The sequence below is a fragment of the Candoia aspera genome, chromosome 4 (assembly GCF_035149785.1).
Source record: "Candoia aspera isolate rCanAsp1 chromosome 4, rCanAsp1.hap2, whole genome shotgun sequence".
NCBI classification, from domain to species: Eukaryota; Metazoa; Chordata; class Lepidosauria; order Squamata; family Boidae; genus Candoia; species Candoia aspera.
In genome coordinates this window covers 103,879,776-103,892,224 of record NC_086156.1, presented here as the reverse complement: position 1 = coordinate 103,892,224, position 12,449 = coordinate 103,879,776, and the positions used below count along the sequence as shown (strand labels likewise).

At 43.7% G+C, this 12,449-nt stretch overlaps 1 protein-coding gene across 1 annotated transcript; it reads right to left on the bottom strand.

Moving 5' to 3' along the window:
* Positions 1-4,331: 4,331 nt before the first annotated feature.
* LOC134496804 (olfactory receptor 10AG1-like) lies at positions 4,332-5,273 on the bottom strand. Its single transcript, XM_063302516.1, has one exon. The coding sequence runs from the start codon at positions 5,271-5,273 to the stop codon at positions 4,332-4,334; it is 942 nt and encodes a 313-aa protein (XP_063158586.1).
* Between the last annotated feature and the right edge of the window lie 7,176 nt (positions 5,274-12,449).

Sequence of the window (12,449 nt, the reverse complement as noted above, 5' to 3'; positions counted from 1 at the left end):
ATCTAGACCTGGGGAAAGCTGCCCAGAGTCACTTGCTGAGATGGGCAGCTATAGAAATCAAATAATTAATAGATAGATAGATGATAGATAGATAGATAGATAGATAGATAGATAGATAGATAGATAGATAGATAGATAAATTCCTTACAGCAGAATTAGCAAACCCAGTCCCCTCAGAAGCTGGATATTTTCGGGTCCAGTTTCTATGATTCTCTGACCGTTCACCATGATTATTTGTCTTACAGGAATCGGAGAGCCAAGCCAGTTTGGTGTAGTGGTTAAGGCACCAGGCTAGAAATGGGGAGATGGTGAGTTCTAGTCCCATCTTAGTCACAAAGCCAGCTGGGTGACTTTGGGCCAGTCACTCTCTCTCAGCTCTAGGAAGGAGACAATGGCAAACTGCTTCCCAAATCTTATCAAGAAAACTTCAGGGACTTGTCCAGGCAGTCGCCAGGAGTCAGCACTGACGCAAAGACACCCCCAAAAGTCCAAAAGATAATACCTTCGGTGATATCGTTGATATTGCTCCTGCACTTCCTGCCATGGTGATCAATAACCACATGGGAGATATAGCATTTGCCCAGAGCACCATTTTAATATGTCTCCTCCTCTTCCCTGAACTCAGAAATGCCTGTTAAGTTCAGATCCATTCATATTTCTTCCCTACTCATTGATACCCACACTGTTTGAATCTCAAAGTGCACGCTTTGCTCGTCATAATTAAACTACGCCTTTTGTTGGGTTTAACACAAGTCCATCACCAAAACCCTGAATGACTGGGCAGGCCTTGATCTGGAGCTTCTAGCAATCAGTCTTGGCCTTGCAATCTTGAGAGTGCATGAACAGCTCTTCTAGTGGCGGCAGATTTGTTACGTTATTCCAAGTCAGGTGGTACAGAGCAGATCCCGGCAGAAGGAACATTTGTTGACATTACACATTCATCTAAACTTTAAAGGCTGCCTATCTAGCTGTGCTGTTCAGACTGAGCACCAGACAGGTTCTCCAAGAACAATCTTTATTAGATAACTGTTTACAGTAATGAAGTGCCTGATATGCTATTCTTGGTTAAGCAAGCCCAACTGGGCCAACTGGAGGCAAAGTGCATTGGCACTTTGCTGGGCAGCCCTGATCAAAAGCAGACCCAGGGCTTATATACCTTCGTCCTACTACATTGCAAAGACAAGACAAAGAACAAGGCAGACACGTGGAAATTACAGCAGGAGGTTGGAATGTTTTTGATAAAGCCATCGGTGCAACCTTATTGATCCCTTCCCAGTAGGTCAGCATGGCAGCCATACCGTCTCTGAGATATGGTCGGTGAATAAAAACCATTTGCCTTACCAGGCCACAGGTTCCTGGCTGATTTTTCTCTCTGTCACCACTCTGGGTCACTTCAGCTTGCTGTGAATGTAACTTTTACCACCACACCCTGAAGTTGAAAGTATTTAATCCCCAACAGCAGAAGTCCCCAATTCAGGAGATGATATTATTGATAGCCACGTATGCAGTATCCCCACCCTTTATCTGATTGTCTCATCTGGGCCAGCTTCGGCTGTGGAAAAAGAAGAAAAAATTCTAAAGGCAGCCCCTCAACAGCAGTGGGCCAAAACGCCCCTTTTTGCTGCACTCCTGGGTGGGGCTGAGCTAACTTTGTGTTCAAAACAGGAAAAAAGCCTCAGCAGTCGCTTTGCAGAGCTGCTGGGTGGGGCTGAGATAAAGAGCTGCTGAGCTTAGTTTAGCTTAGCTTAGCTTAGCTTAGTTTAGCTTAGCTTAGCTTAGCTTAGCTTAGCTTAGTTTAGCTTAGCTTAGTTTAGTTTAGCTTAGCTCAGCCCCGCCCAGCAGCTCTTTGCAACACCCAGCCCAGCCTGGCCCAGCAGCAAAGGTCAGCTGGAGCGGCAAAGTGCAGAGCGCCAGGGACTTGGAGTGCAGGGTGGAAGGGCAACTGCTGCTGGGGCTGGGCTGGGGCAACTGTGGCTTCACAGGGCATGGCAAGCAGCCTCAGAGCCACGTGGTTCTGGGGCTGCTTGCTGCCCTGCAAGGCGGGGTGCAGGGCAACCAAAAGGGCAGAGATATGGGGAAGATAGGTGGGGGGAGAGTTGGAGGCAGTCCCCTACCTTATTGAGAATCAGGGCTGGGAAGAACTCAGGTGCTTGGCTAAGGACCAGTAAAATTCGCTTAACAACAGCAAGGGGAATTGCCAGGATTGCCGTCACTAAGTGATGCAGTCACCTGACACCTTACTTTACAGCCACATCGTTTAGCGATGGAAATTCCAGTCCCAAGTACTGTCATTAAGGGAGGACCAGCTGTTATGCTTTCTGGGTGTCTGCAGAGTGATTTCTGGGGATAGCTCATCCATGACAATGATGGTAATTCAAGGTCACCAGAGTGAAGTGGAAAGCGCTGACTGAGAAGGCCTTCTACTTCCCTGCTAAGGCGTTTCTCAAGATGACCAGTGGAACTAAATGGATGCTACAGTGATAAACACCAAGGCTGCCAAGGTCACATTCATGCAGAGAAGAAGGATATGCGTCTCAGGATGGTTGTTCTGCAAGTAGAAGCTGCTCATAAGTGAAATGGTTTATTCCCTTGGGTCTCCAAAAATATAACACCAACAATGCTGCACTGCTAGGGAAGCTATGGTGAGGCCTGAGAAACAGGAAGCTTGAAGTTCATAATGACCTTGTAGTAGAGTAGTTTGCTGATGAGCAAGTTATGATGTTAAAAGTTAGCACGCATCACAAGGAAAATCACCGTACGATGGAGAGAGAAATATACCTGGTTTTTTTCACAGAGTAAATGCTTTTCCTTCTTCATTTCCTGGTTGCTGGAGGGGGGAATGAGATTTGAAATGTCTGCGATATACCTGATACTTTCTAGGTCTTGGAAAGGTTATATTATGGGTTGTAGTTCACACCATTCTGTTTGCGTTATAGGAGAAAACAGAATTAAAATGAATTAAAATCAACCCATTTATTAGAAGTTCCTTTTTGCATTAGGACCAAAGGGCCTGGTTCGTTAACTGGGTGAGGCTTAATTTCTTCTGTTTTGAGGATGAACAGACATACTAGAAAATCCCAGTGCTACCACCCAAAACTCATACTGCACATGGATCTGATATTGTTAGCTCCCCTCTTCTCAATTCTTCTCTTACTAATGCAGTACCTCAGACAGAGAGACTGGGGCAAAAGGCCTGTTATATTCCACCTGCTTTATACAGAGGATCAGCTTTTTATCAACAATGAAAGCATTAATAACATTGTTTGAAGAGAGAGTATAATTGTTCCTCTTTGAAGGATGCATCATCCAAACTCCTTGTTTGTTCTTTGTTAAAACAAAACAAACAAACAAAACAAGGCTGCTTGATTAATCACAAGAGCTACCGGAGCCTCTTCCCTTCTTGTCACCTCTTTTTTGTTTCTTTCTTTCTTTTGGATTCCATCCAGCTTTCAACTTGCCTGTTCGGCTTCACTCAGACCATTTAATAATACAGATATTAGAGAAACCAAAACAGAGCAGGGAACTGGCAGCTGCCAACTCTAGGCCTCAAACCACATATACAGCAGTCCCGCAGTTGAGATCTTCTGCTTCTTTCTGCTGCACAAGCACCTTGAAGGAGACTTTTCAGGGTCAAGTTAAAAGCCCCTAACCCACATATATATCTTCCCAGGGAGAGCAAAGCACTGGCCCGACTATATATTCGCAAATTAGGCAGCTACCCCTTCTACAAAAAACACTTTCCCAGGGTAATTAAAAGTATCCGCTCAGTCATAAAACTTGGAGAAGGCCAAGGAAAGATGGTAAATTTGAAGAAAGAGAAGATACCACCAGATGAGCAGAGCTCTGGGAAAGCAAAAGATAGTAACTCCCTACACAGAAACGATGTTCATAGAATATTGCCTCTTTGTTTTTTCAAAAACTATCTTCATAGTCTTCCCCATTGCTTCATAGTTACACACTAATTACCTCATGGACCTCACTAGGCCCCTGATATGTTCCATCCAAGGAAATAAATTGTTGCTGTATCCAGTCACATGTCTATTCTAATCTGAATAAGACTTTAACCCCATGCCTCTTCATGCCTGCCTTTTCATCCAGTGCTGTCAGTAAATCAACTTACACTTCAATGTGCATGTGCCCTGCTCTCTGATTCAAATGTAACCCTAAGAAATCCTTCTACAACCCCAATGGACCAAGAGCCCCCTGTTCCTCAATCAGAGAAGAGGTTGACATCCATGCATTGTTCTTGCAGATGACCTGTATGGTCTCAAGCTCCTCGCATTGACATGTAATCTGATGAAGGGATGAAAACAGTTCATGCAATTGTATGATTACATAAAGAAGATCCGTTTCCTTGCTACCGATTTCTTGAAAGCAGCTTTTATCTCTTCATTCCTCAAGCTGTAAATGATGGGATTCAAGGCTGGGGTCAGTACCGTGTAGAGCAGGGCAAGGAACCTGTTCCGATCCAAGGAAGAAGCCAAATTGGGACGAATGTGGGTAGCAGTGATGGCTCCATAGTAAAGGAAGACAACAATTAGATGTGAGGAACAGGTGGAAAATGCTTTGTGCCGATTCTTGGCCACTGGCATCATGAGAACAGTGGAGATGATAAGGATGTAGGAATAGAGGATGAGTAAAAGGGGTACCAGGACAAATACCACAGTTAGTATGGCATTGGCTACTTCATATTTGTAGGTATTGGTGGAAGCCAGCCTTAGAACTGGCATAAGATCACAGAAGAAATGGCGAATTCTATTCAACCCACAGAAGGGAAGAGTAAAGATTGAAATGGAGTGCCCCAAACCCATCAAAATCCCAAAGGTCCATGAGGTGGCAGCAAGCTTAGCACACTCCTTATAGTTCATGATATATGGGTACTGCAAAGGTTTGCAAATGGCAACATAGTGGTCATATGCCATGACACAAAGAAGACAACACTCAGTGACACTAAAGAGAACAAAGAAACACAATTGAAACCCACAACCCCAAAAGGATATAGTCTGTTTCTCTGTTAACAAATTCACTAGAATCTTTGGGCTGATGGTCGAGGTGTAGCCAATTTCCAAAAAGGACAAGTTCCAGAGGAAGAAGTACATTGGGGTGTGAAGGGTGGGACTGACAATAGTGAGGGTCAAAATCAGGCTGTTGCCCATCAAGGCCGTGACGTAGAACATTAGGACCAGACAAAACAAAAGTTCTTCTATCATCTTGAAATCTGAGAAGCCCAGCAGGACGATCTCGGTCAAGCAGGTCCAGTTGTCTTTTCTCATGGTTTCATCCAGATAGCACCTTGGGAATACAACAGGAGTATGAAATAAGGCATTATACAACGGTTTTTTACCATTTGGGTTTTGAAGAAGCAGGATGGCAAGAGTATTGGAGCTTTTGAACTTGGTGTTGCAGAACACTTCTGAGAACACCAGGAAAACAAACAAATGGCTCATCAAACAAATCAACCCAGAGTTCTCACTTGTGGCACAAATGACCAGGCTGAAGTTACCCTAATTGATTTGTCAGAATTTTCAGTGCCCAGTATTTAAATATGGCCTCTGGAGATCAGGGGACAGAGATGTTTGCAATGTGCTGCCTTCTTTGTTTATTTATTTTGCTTGTTTATTGTTGCAAGCATTCTGTCCATAGTAAGAATTCAGTAAGAGTTATCTTCATGTTTACAGATGTCCCTTGAATTAAAAACCGTTCATAACCGTACTAAACTCAAAGTGAAAACTTGACAATAAAACTCCCTTAATATACCACCAAACTTCAGTTAAAACTAAAACTCCTTTTCATGAAGTTGCAGACCAGGAGGAACCATCCCACCCAACATGACCTTGGTAATTACAAGGTATCAATCTTACTTTGTGAATCGTTTTCTGATGTTTTTTATATAGAGGGGGTATTTCTCCTTAAGGAAAACTGGAAATGCTCTAATATTCTCTGCCTAGAGATGGTCCTGAAGATTCCCCTGCCCTAGATGAGTCTTCATGTATTCTTTCCTCTGGAAAAAAATAATTGATATTATGTAGGCTGTTTACATCAGCCAACATCAATGATCCAAAGGAACCACTGGATTCCTAGAGGATCTGAAATTCCAGAGAGACTGGAAGACTTTTTCTCTAACAAGGCCTCATGACGGAAACACAAGGATTCATCCTGGGGATTTGGTGAATGAACACCAGAGGACAACCTGGATCTTGGGGGAAGCATTCCTTCCAGAAGAGTGAGGAAACCCAGTGCCCTCAGATGCTGGATATTTTGGTTTACAGTTTACATGACTGCCTGACCATTTGGGGTGCTGGCTGCTCTTATAGGAATTGTAATGTCAAAGTTAATGCCTACCATATCATAACTGACATGGTCCCTACATTTCCTGCCAAGGGGATCCATAAGCACATGGAAAATCTTTGGGCAGAGCACCATTTTAACATCTCTCCTCTTCCCTGAGCTCTAGAAATGCCAGTTGATTTCAGTCCCATTCACATTCTTTCCGTACCACCTGATGCTCACATCATCTGAATCTCAAACAGTGTGGTTTGATGCCGTACTTACTGCATATGGCATTTCTTCTACTTCTTGCTTTGAAATACCCAGGAAATGTTGCTGCCGATGGATACTGGGAACATCTGGATAGGGAGCTGGTCAGATTGGGAATTAGCTCATCTTTGTCTAAATTTAATAAAATATAGTATGATTCAGAATTAATTATCTCTTGGGATGCATATATGGCCTTCTGTTATCGTTGCCTAAAGCTTTTCCCATCTTTAATAAATCTGTTTTTATTTGAAATGCTGGCGAATCTCTTGCTGAAACACAGTAATTACCTTGTAATTTAACAAGGGACGTGTTTGGTGAGTTGGTACCTCCCGTTCTGGAACTTCATGAAAAGAAGGTTGATTTTTAAATAATATTTAGTGGAACATTAAGAGAGTTTTATTGTCAGGGTTTGGTGTTGCTATTGTTGTTGTTAGGGTTAATATTTAATTCTTTTGAGCCTGGTACGGACCATGCCTGAAATGTTGATGTTCTGTCTAGGTGGAAAAGGCCATTCTTTATGTAACAGGAATGGCTGATGAATGATGGTAAACAATGAAAGCAAATTACATTTAATAGAAAACTAAGCTGCCGTTGGTCTAAATCAGTTTTCTCCAATCTGCAATCCTCCCACTACATTAGGATTTCAGAATTTCCAGCTAGAATGTCAGTGCACAATTTCAGATATGAAAAATACGTAGTTTGGTCTAGTGGTTACGGTGCCGGGCTAGAAACCAGGAGTCTGTGAGTTCTAGTCCTGCCTTAGGCATGAAAGCCGGCTGGGTGACCTTGGGCCAGTCCCTCTCTCTCTCAGCCCAACTCAACTCACAGGGTGGTTGTCGTGGGGAGAATAGGAGGAAGAAGGAGTATTAAGTATGTTTGCCGCCTTGAGTTATTTATAAAAATAATAAAGGAGGGATAAAAATTAAATAAATAAATAAATCAGTAAAAATAAACCTGATTTTTATTTAATTATCATTACTGACAGTATCCTTGCAATAATAACAGAACTTATTAGAGACCATACCAAACAAATCAAACATAAACTTGAGGGGCCATATTGACAGTTTGAGGACTGAACATTCTGAGAAATCAATTCTGAGAAAAGGTCCTAGAATGGTTGTGTGATTCACTAAGATGATGTAATCACACAAAAGTTGCACATGACACTACATTAAAACTGTGGTCTCCCTTTCCTATTAAGGAAAGTCTCCTATTAAGAACTTAATCAAAGGTGCTATTTCTGAGTAAATATACAGGAAGCAATATAGAGGTCTCTAGTATGAGAAATGTGTTTAGTTGTTAATAATTGTTTGAATTCATTCTTCAGTTCCTTTCCAAACATTTCTCTTATGTTCTCAAGCTTTGAACTGGATGATACCATAAAAAAAGACAACCAGACCTGCTTGACCAAGATTGTCCTGCTGGGCTTCTCAGACTTCCAGACTAGGCGAGAACTTCTGTTTTGCCTGGTTCTAATGTTCTACTTCATGGCCTTGATGGGCAACAGCCTGATTTTGATCCACATCATTCTCAGTCCTAACCTTCACTCCCCAATGTACTTCTTCCTCTGGAACTTGTCCTTTCTGGAAATTGGCTTTTGTTTGTTGTTTATTCGTTTAGTCGCTTCCGACTCTTCGTGACTTCATGGACCAGCCCACGCCAGAGCTTCCTGTCGGTTGTCAACACCCCCAGCTCCCCCAGGGACGAGTCCGTCACCTCTAGAATATCATCCATCCATCTTGCCCTTGGTCGGCCCCTCTTCCTTTTGCCTTCCACTCTCCCTACCATCAGCATCTTCTCCAGGGTGTCCTGTCTTCTCATTATGTGGCCAAAGTATTTCAGTTTTGCCTTTAATATCATTCCCTCAAGTGAGCAGTCTGGCTTTATTTCCTGGAGGATGGACTGGTTGGATCTTCTTGCAGTCCAAGGCACTCTCAGAATTTTCCTCCAACACCACAGTTCAAAAGCATCGATCTTCCTTCGCTCAGCCTTCTTTATGGTCCAGCTCTCGCAGCCGTATGTTACTACAGGGAACACCATTGCTTTAACTATGCGGGCCTTTGTTGTCAGTGTGATGTCTCTGCTCTTAACTATTTTATCGAGATTTGTCATTGCTCTTCTTCCAAGGATTAAGCGTCTTCTGATTTCCTGACTGCAGTCAGCATCTGCAGTAATCTTTGCACCTAGGAATACAAAGTCTTTCACTGCTTCTACATTTTCTCCCTCTATTTGCCAGTTATCAATCAAGCTGGTTGCCATAATCTTGGTTTTTTTGAGGTTTAGCTGCAAACCAGCTTTTGCACTTTCTTCTTTCACCTTCATCATAAGGCTCCTCAGTTCCTCTTCACTTTCAGCCATCAAGGTGGTATCATCTGCATATCTGAGATTGTTAATGTTTCTTCCAGAGATTTTAACTCCAGCCTTGGATTCCTCAAGGCCAGCTTGTCGCATGATGTGTTCTGCATACAAGTTGAATAGGTAGGGTGAGAGTATACAGCCCTGCCGTACTCCTTTCCCAATCTTAAACCAGTCTGTTGTTCCGTGGTCTGTTCTTACTGTTGCTACTTGGTCGTTATACAGATTCTTCAGGAGGCATACAAGATGACTTGGTATCCCCATACCACTAAGAACTTGCCACAATTTGTTATGGTCCACACAGTCAAAGGCTTTAGAATAGTCAATAAAACAGAAATAGATGTTTTTCTGAAACTCCCTGGCTTTTTCCACTATCCAGCGGATATTGGCAATTTGGTCCCTAGTTCCTCTGCCTTTTCTAAACCCAGCTTGTACATCTGGCAATTCTCGCTCCATGAACTGCTGAAGTCTACCTTGCAGGATCTTGAGCATTACCTTACTGGCATGTGAAATGAGTGCCACTGTTCGATAGTTTGAACATTCTTTAGTGTTTCCCTTTTTTGGTATGGGGATATAAGTTGATTTTTTCCAGTCTGATGGCCATTCTTGTGTTTTCCAAATTTGCTGGCATATAGCATGCATTACCTTGACAGCATCATCTTGCAAGATTTTGAACAGTTCAGCTGGGATGCCGTCGTCTCCTGTTGCCTTGTTATTAGCAATGCTTCTTAAGGCCCACTCAACCTCACTCTTCAGGATGTCTGGCTCTAGCTCACCGACCACACCGTCAAAGCTATCCCCAATATTGTTATCCTTCCTATACAGGTTTTCTGTATATTCTTGCCACCTTTTCTTGATCTCTTCTTCTTCTGTTAGGTCCTTGCCATCTTTGTTTTTGATCATACCCATTTTTGCCTGGAATTTACCTCCAATGTTTCTAATTTTCTGGAAGAGGTCTCTTGTCCTTCCTATTCTATTGTCTTCTTCCACTTCCGCGCATTGCTTGTTTAAAAATAATTCCTTATCTCTTCTGGCTAACCTCTGGAATTTTGCATTTAATTGGGCATATCTCCCCCTATCACTGTTGCCTTTTGCTTTCCTTCTTTCTTGGGCTACTTCTAGTGTCTCAGCAGACAGCCATTTTGCCTTCTTGGTTTTCTCTTTCTTTGGGATGTATTTTGTTGCCGCCTCCTGAACAATGCTGCCAACTTCTGTCCATAGTTCTTCCGGGACCCTATCTACTAAGTCCAGTCCCTTAAATCTATTCTTCACCTCCACTGCATATTCCTTAGGAATATTAGTGAGCTCATATCTAGCTGATCTGTGGGTCTTCCCTAATCTCTTTAGTCTGATCCTAAATTGTGCAAGAAGAAGTTTGTGATCTGAACTACAGTCAGCTCCAGGCCTTGTTTTTACCGACTGTACAGATGTCCGCCACCTTTGGCTGCAAAGGATGTAATCAATCTGTTTTCGGTGTTGTCCATCTGGTGAAGTCCATGTATAAAGCCGTCTCTTAGGTTGTTGGAAGAGAGTGTTTGTTATGTAGAGTGAATTGTCTTGGCAAAATTCTATCAGCCTATGTCCTGCTTCGTTTTGTTCTCCCAGGCCATACTTACCTGTAATTCGAGGTGTCATTTGACTGCCCACCTTAGCATTCCAGTCTCCTGTGATGAAAATAACATCTCTTTTAGGCGTGTTGTCCAGTAGGTGCTGCAGATCCTCATAGAACTGCTCTACTTCAGCTTCTTCAGCATTTGTGGTTGGGGCGTATATTTGGATCACTGTGATGTTAGATGGCTTGCCCTGAATTCGAATTGAGATCATTCTGTCATTTTTTGGGTTGTATCCAAGCACTGCTTTAGCCACTTTACTATTAATTATGAAGGCTACTCCATTTCTTCTGTGGTCCTCTTGTCCGCAGTAGTAGATCTGGTGGTCATTTGATGTGAAGTGGCCCATTCCAGTCCATTTCAGTTCACTGATGCCCAGAATGTCTATCTTTAATCTTGACATCTCACCAATAACCACATCCAATTTGCCCTGGCTCATAGATCTTACATTCCAGGTTCCGATGGTGTGTTGATCCTTAGAACATCGGATTCGCCGTTCACCACCAGCACCGTCGGCCGCTAGCCGTCCTTCCGGCTTTGAGCTAGCTGCGTCATCACGTCTGGGGCTAGTTGAGCTCATCCTCTGTTCCTCCCCAGTAGCATTTTGACCATCTTCTGACCTGGGGGTCTCATCTTCCGATGGTATACCGACATATCTCTGGTTGTACTGATCCATTTAGTTTTCATGGCAAGAATACTGAGGTGGGTTGCCATTACCTTCCCCAGGGATCGCATTTAGTCTGACCTCTCTGTCATGACCTTCCCGTCTTGGGTGGCCCTTCACGGTTTAGCTCATGGCATCATTGAGGTGCTCAAGCTCCAGCACCACGACAAGGTAACGATCCTTTGCTGAAGGGAAATTGGCTACACCCCGTCTATCAGCCCAAAGATCCTAGTGAACTTATTATCAGAGAACCAGACTATATCATTTTGGGGGTGTGGATGTCAAATGTGTTTCTTCCTTCTCTTTGGTGACACTGAACGTTGTCTTCTTTGTGTCATGGCATATGACTTCTATGTTGCCATTTGCAAACCCTTGCAATATCCCTATATCATGAACTACAAATTTTGTTCAGTATCTACCCTCCCCTTTTCGGGGAAGGTGGTGGAGATGGTCGTCGCACAGCAGCTTTAGAGATCTCTGGATGAAGCGTATTATCTGGATCCCTTTCAGTCAGGATTCAGGCCTGGGTATAGGACAGAAATGGCATTCGTCGTGCTTTTTGATGACCTCTGGCAGGAATGGGATGGGGTTTGTGCATCCACCCTTGCTCTGCTTGACCTCTCAGCGGCCTTCGATACCATCAACCAGGGTCTCCTTCTAGACCAGCTCCAGGGATTGCGGGTGGGCAGTGTGGTATGATGCCGGTTCTCCTCCTTTCTACGGGATCAATACCAGTCAGTGGTGATTGAGGGGGAGAGATCCTGCCCTCAGCCCCTATTTTGTGGGGTGCCGCAGGGTTCAGTACTCTCTCCGCTCCTATTCAACATCTGCATGAAGCTGCTGGGTGAGTTCATCCATCACCATGGAATCATCCTGAGGAATCATCAGGATGCTGATGATATCCAATTATACATCTCTGCCCATGGTGAATTAAGAGGGACTGTTGAGGTCCTATCCCATTGTCTGAAGGCTGTGGGGAACTGGATGGGGAACTACAGGCTTCAACTGAACCTTAGTAAGACTGAGTGGCTCTGGGTTTTGGGCCTTCTTGTTCTGGGACTATACCATCCTTGCTACTGAATGGGGTTGCACTGCACTGCCCCAGACAGACCTGGTGCACAACTTGGGGGGTCTTCACCTTGAAGAGCAGGTGGCAGTCATGGCTAGGAGGCCCTTTGTACAGCTTCGAGTTGTGCATCAGTTGTGCCCATACCTTCATCAGGAGGCTCTGCTCATGGTCACTCATGCCATGATCACCTCCTGGGTGGACTATTGTAATGCGC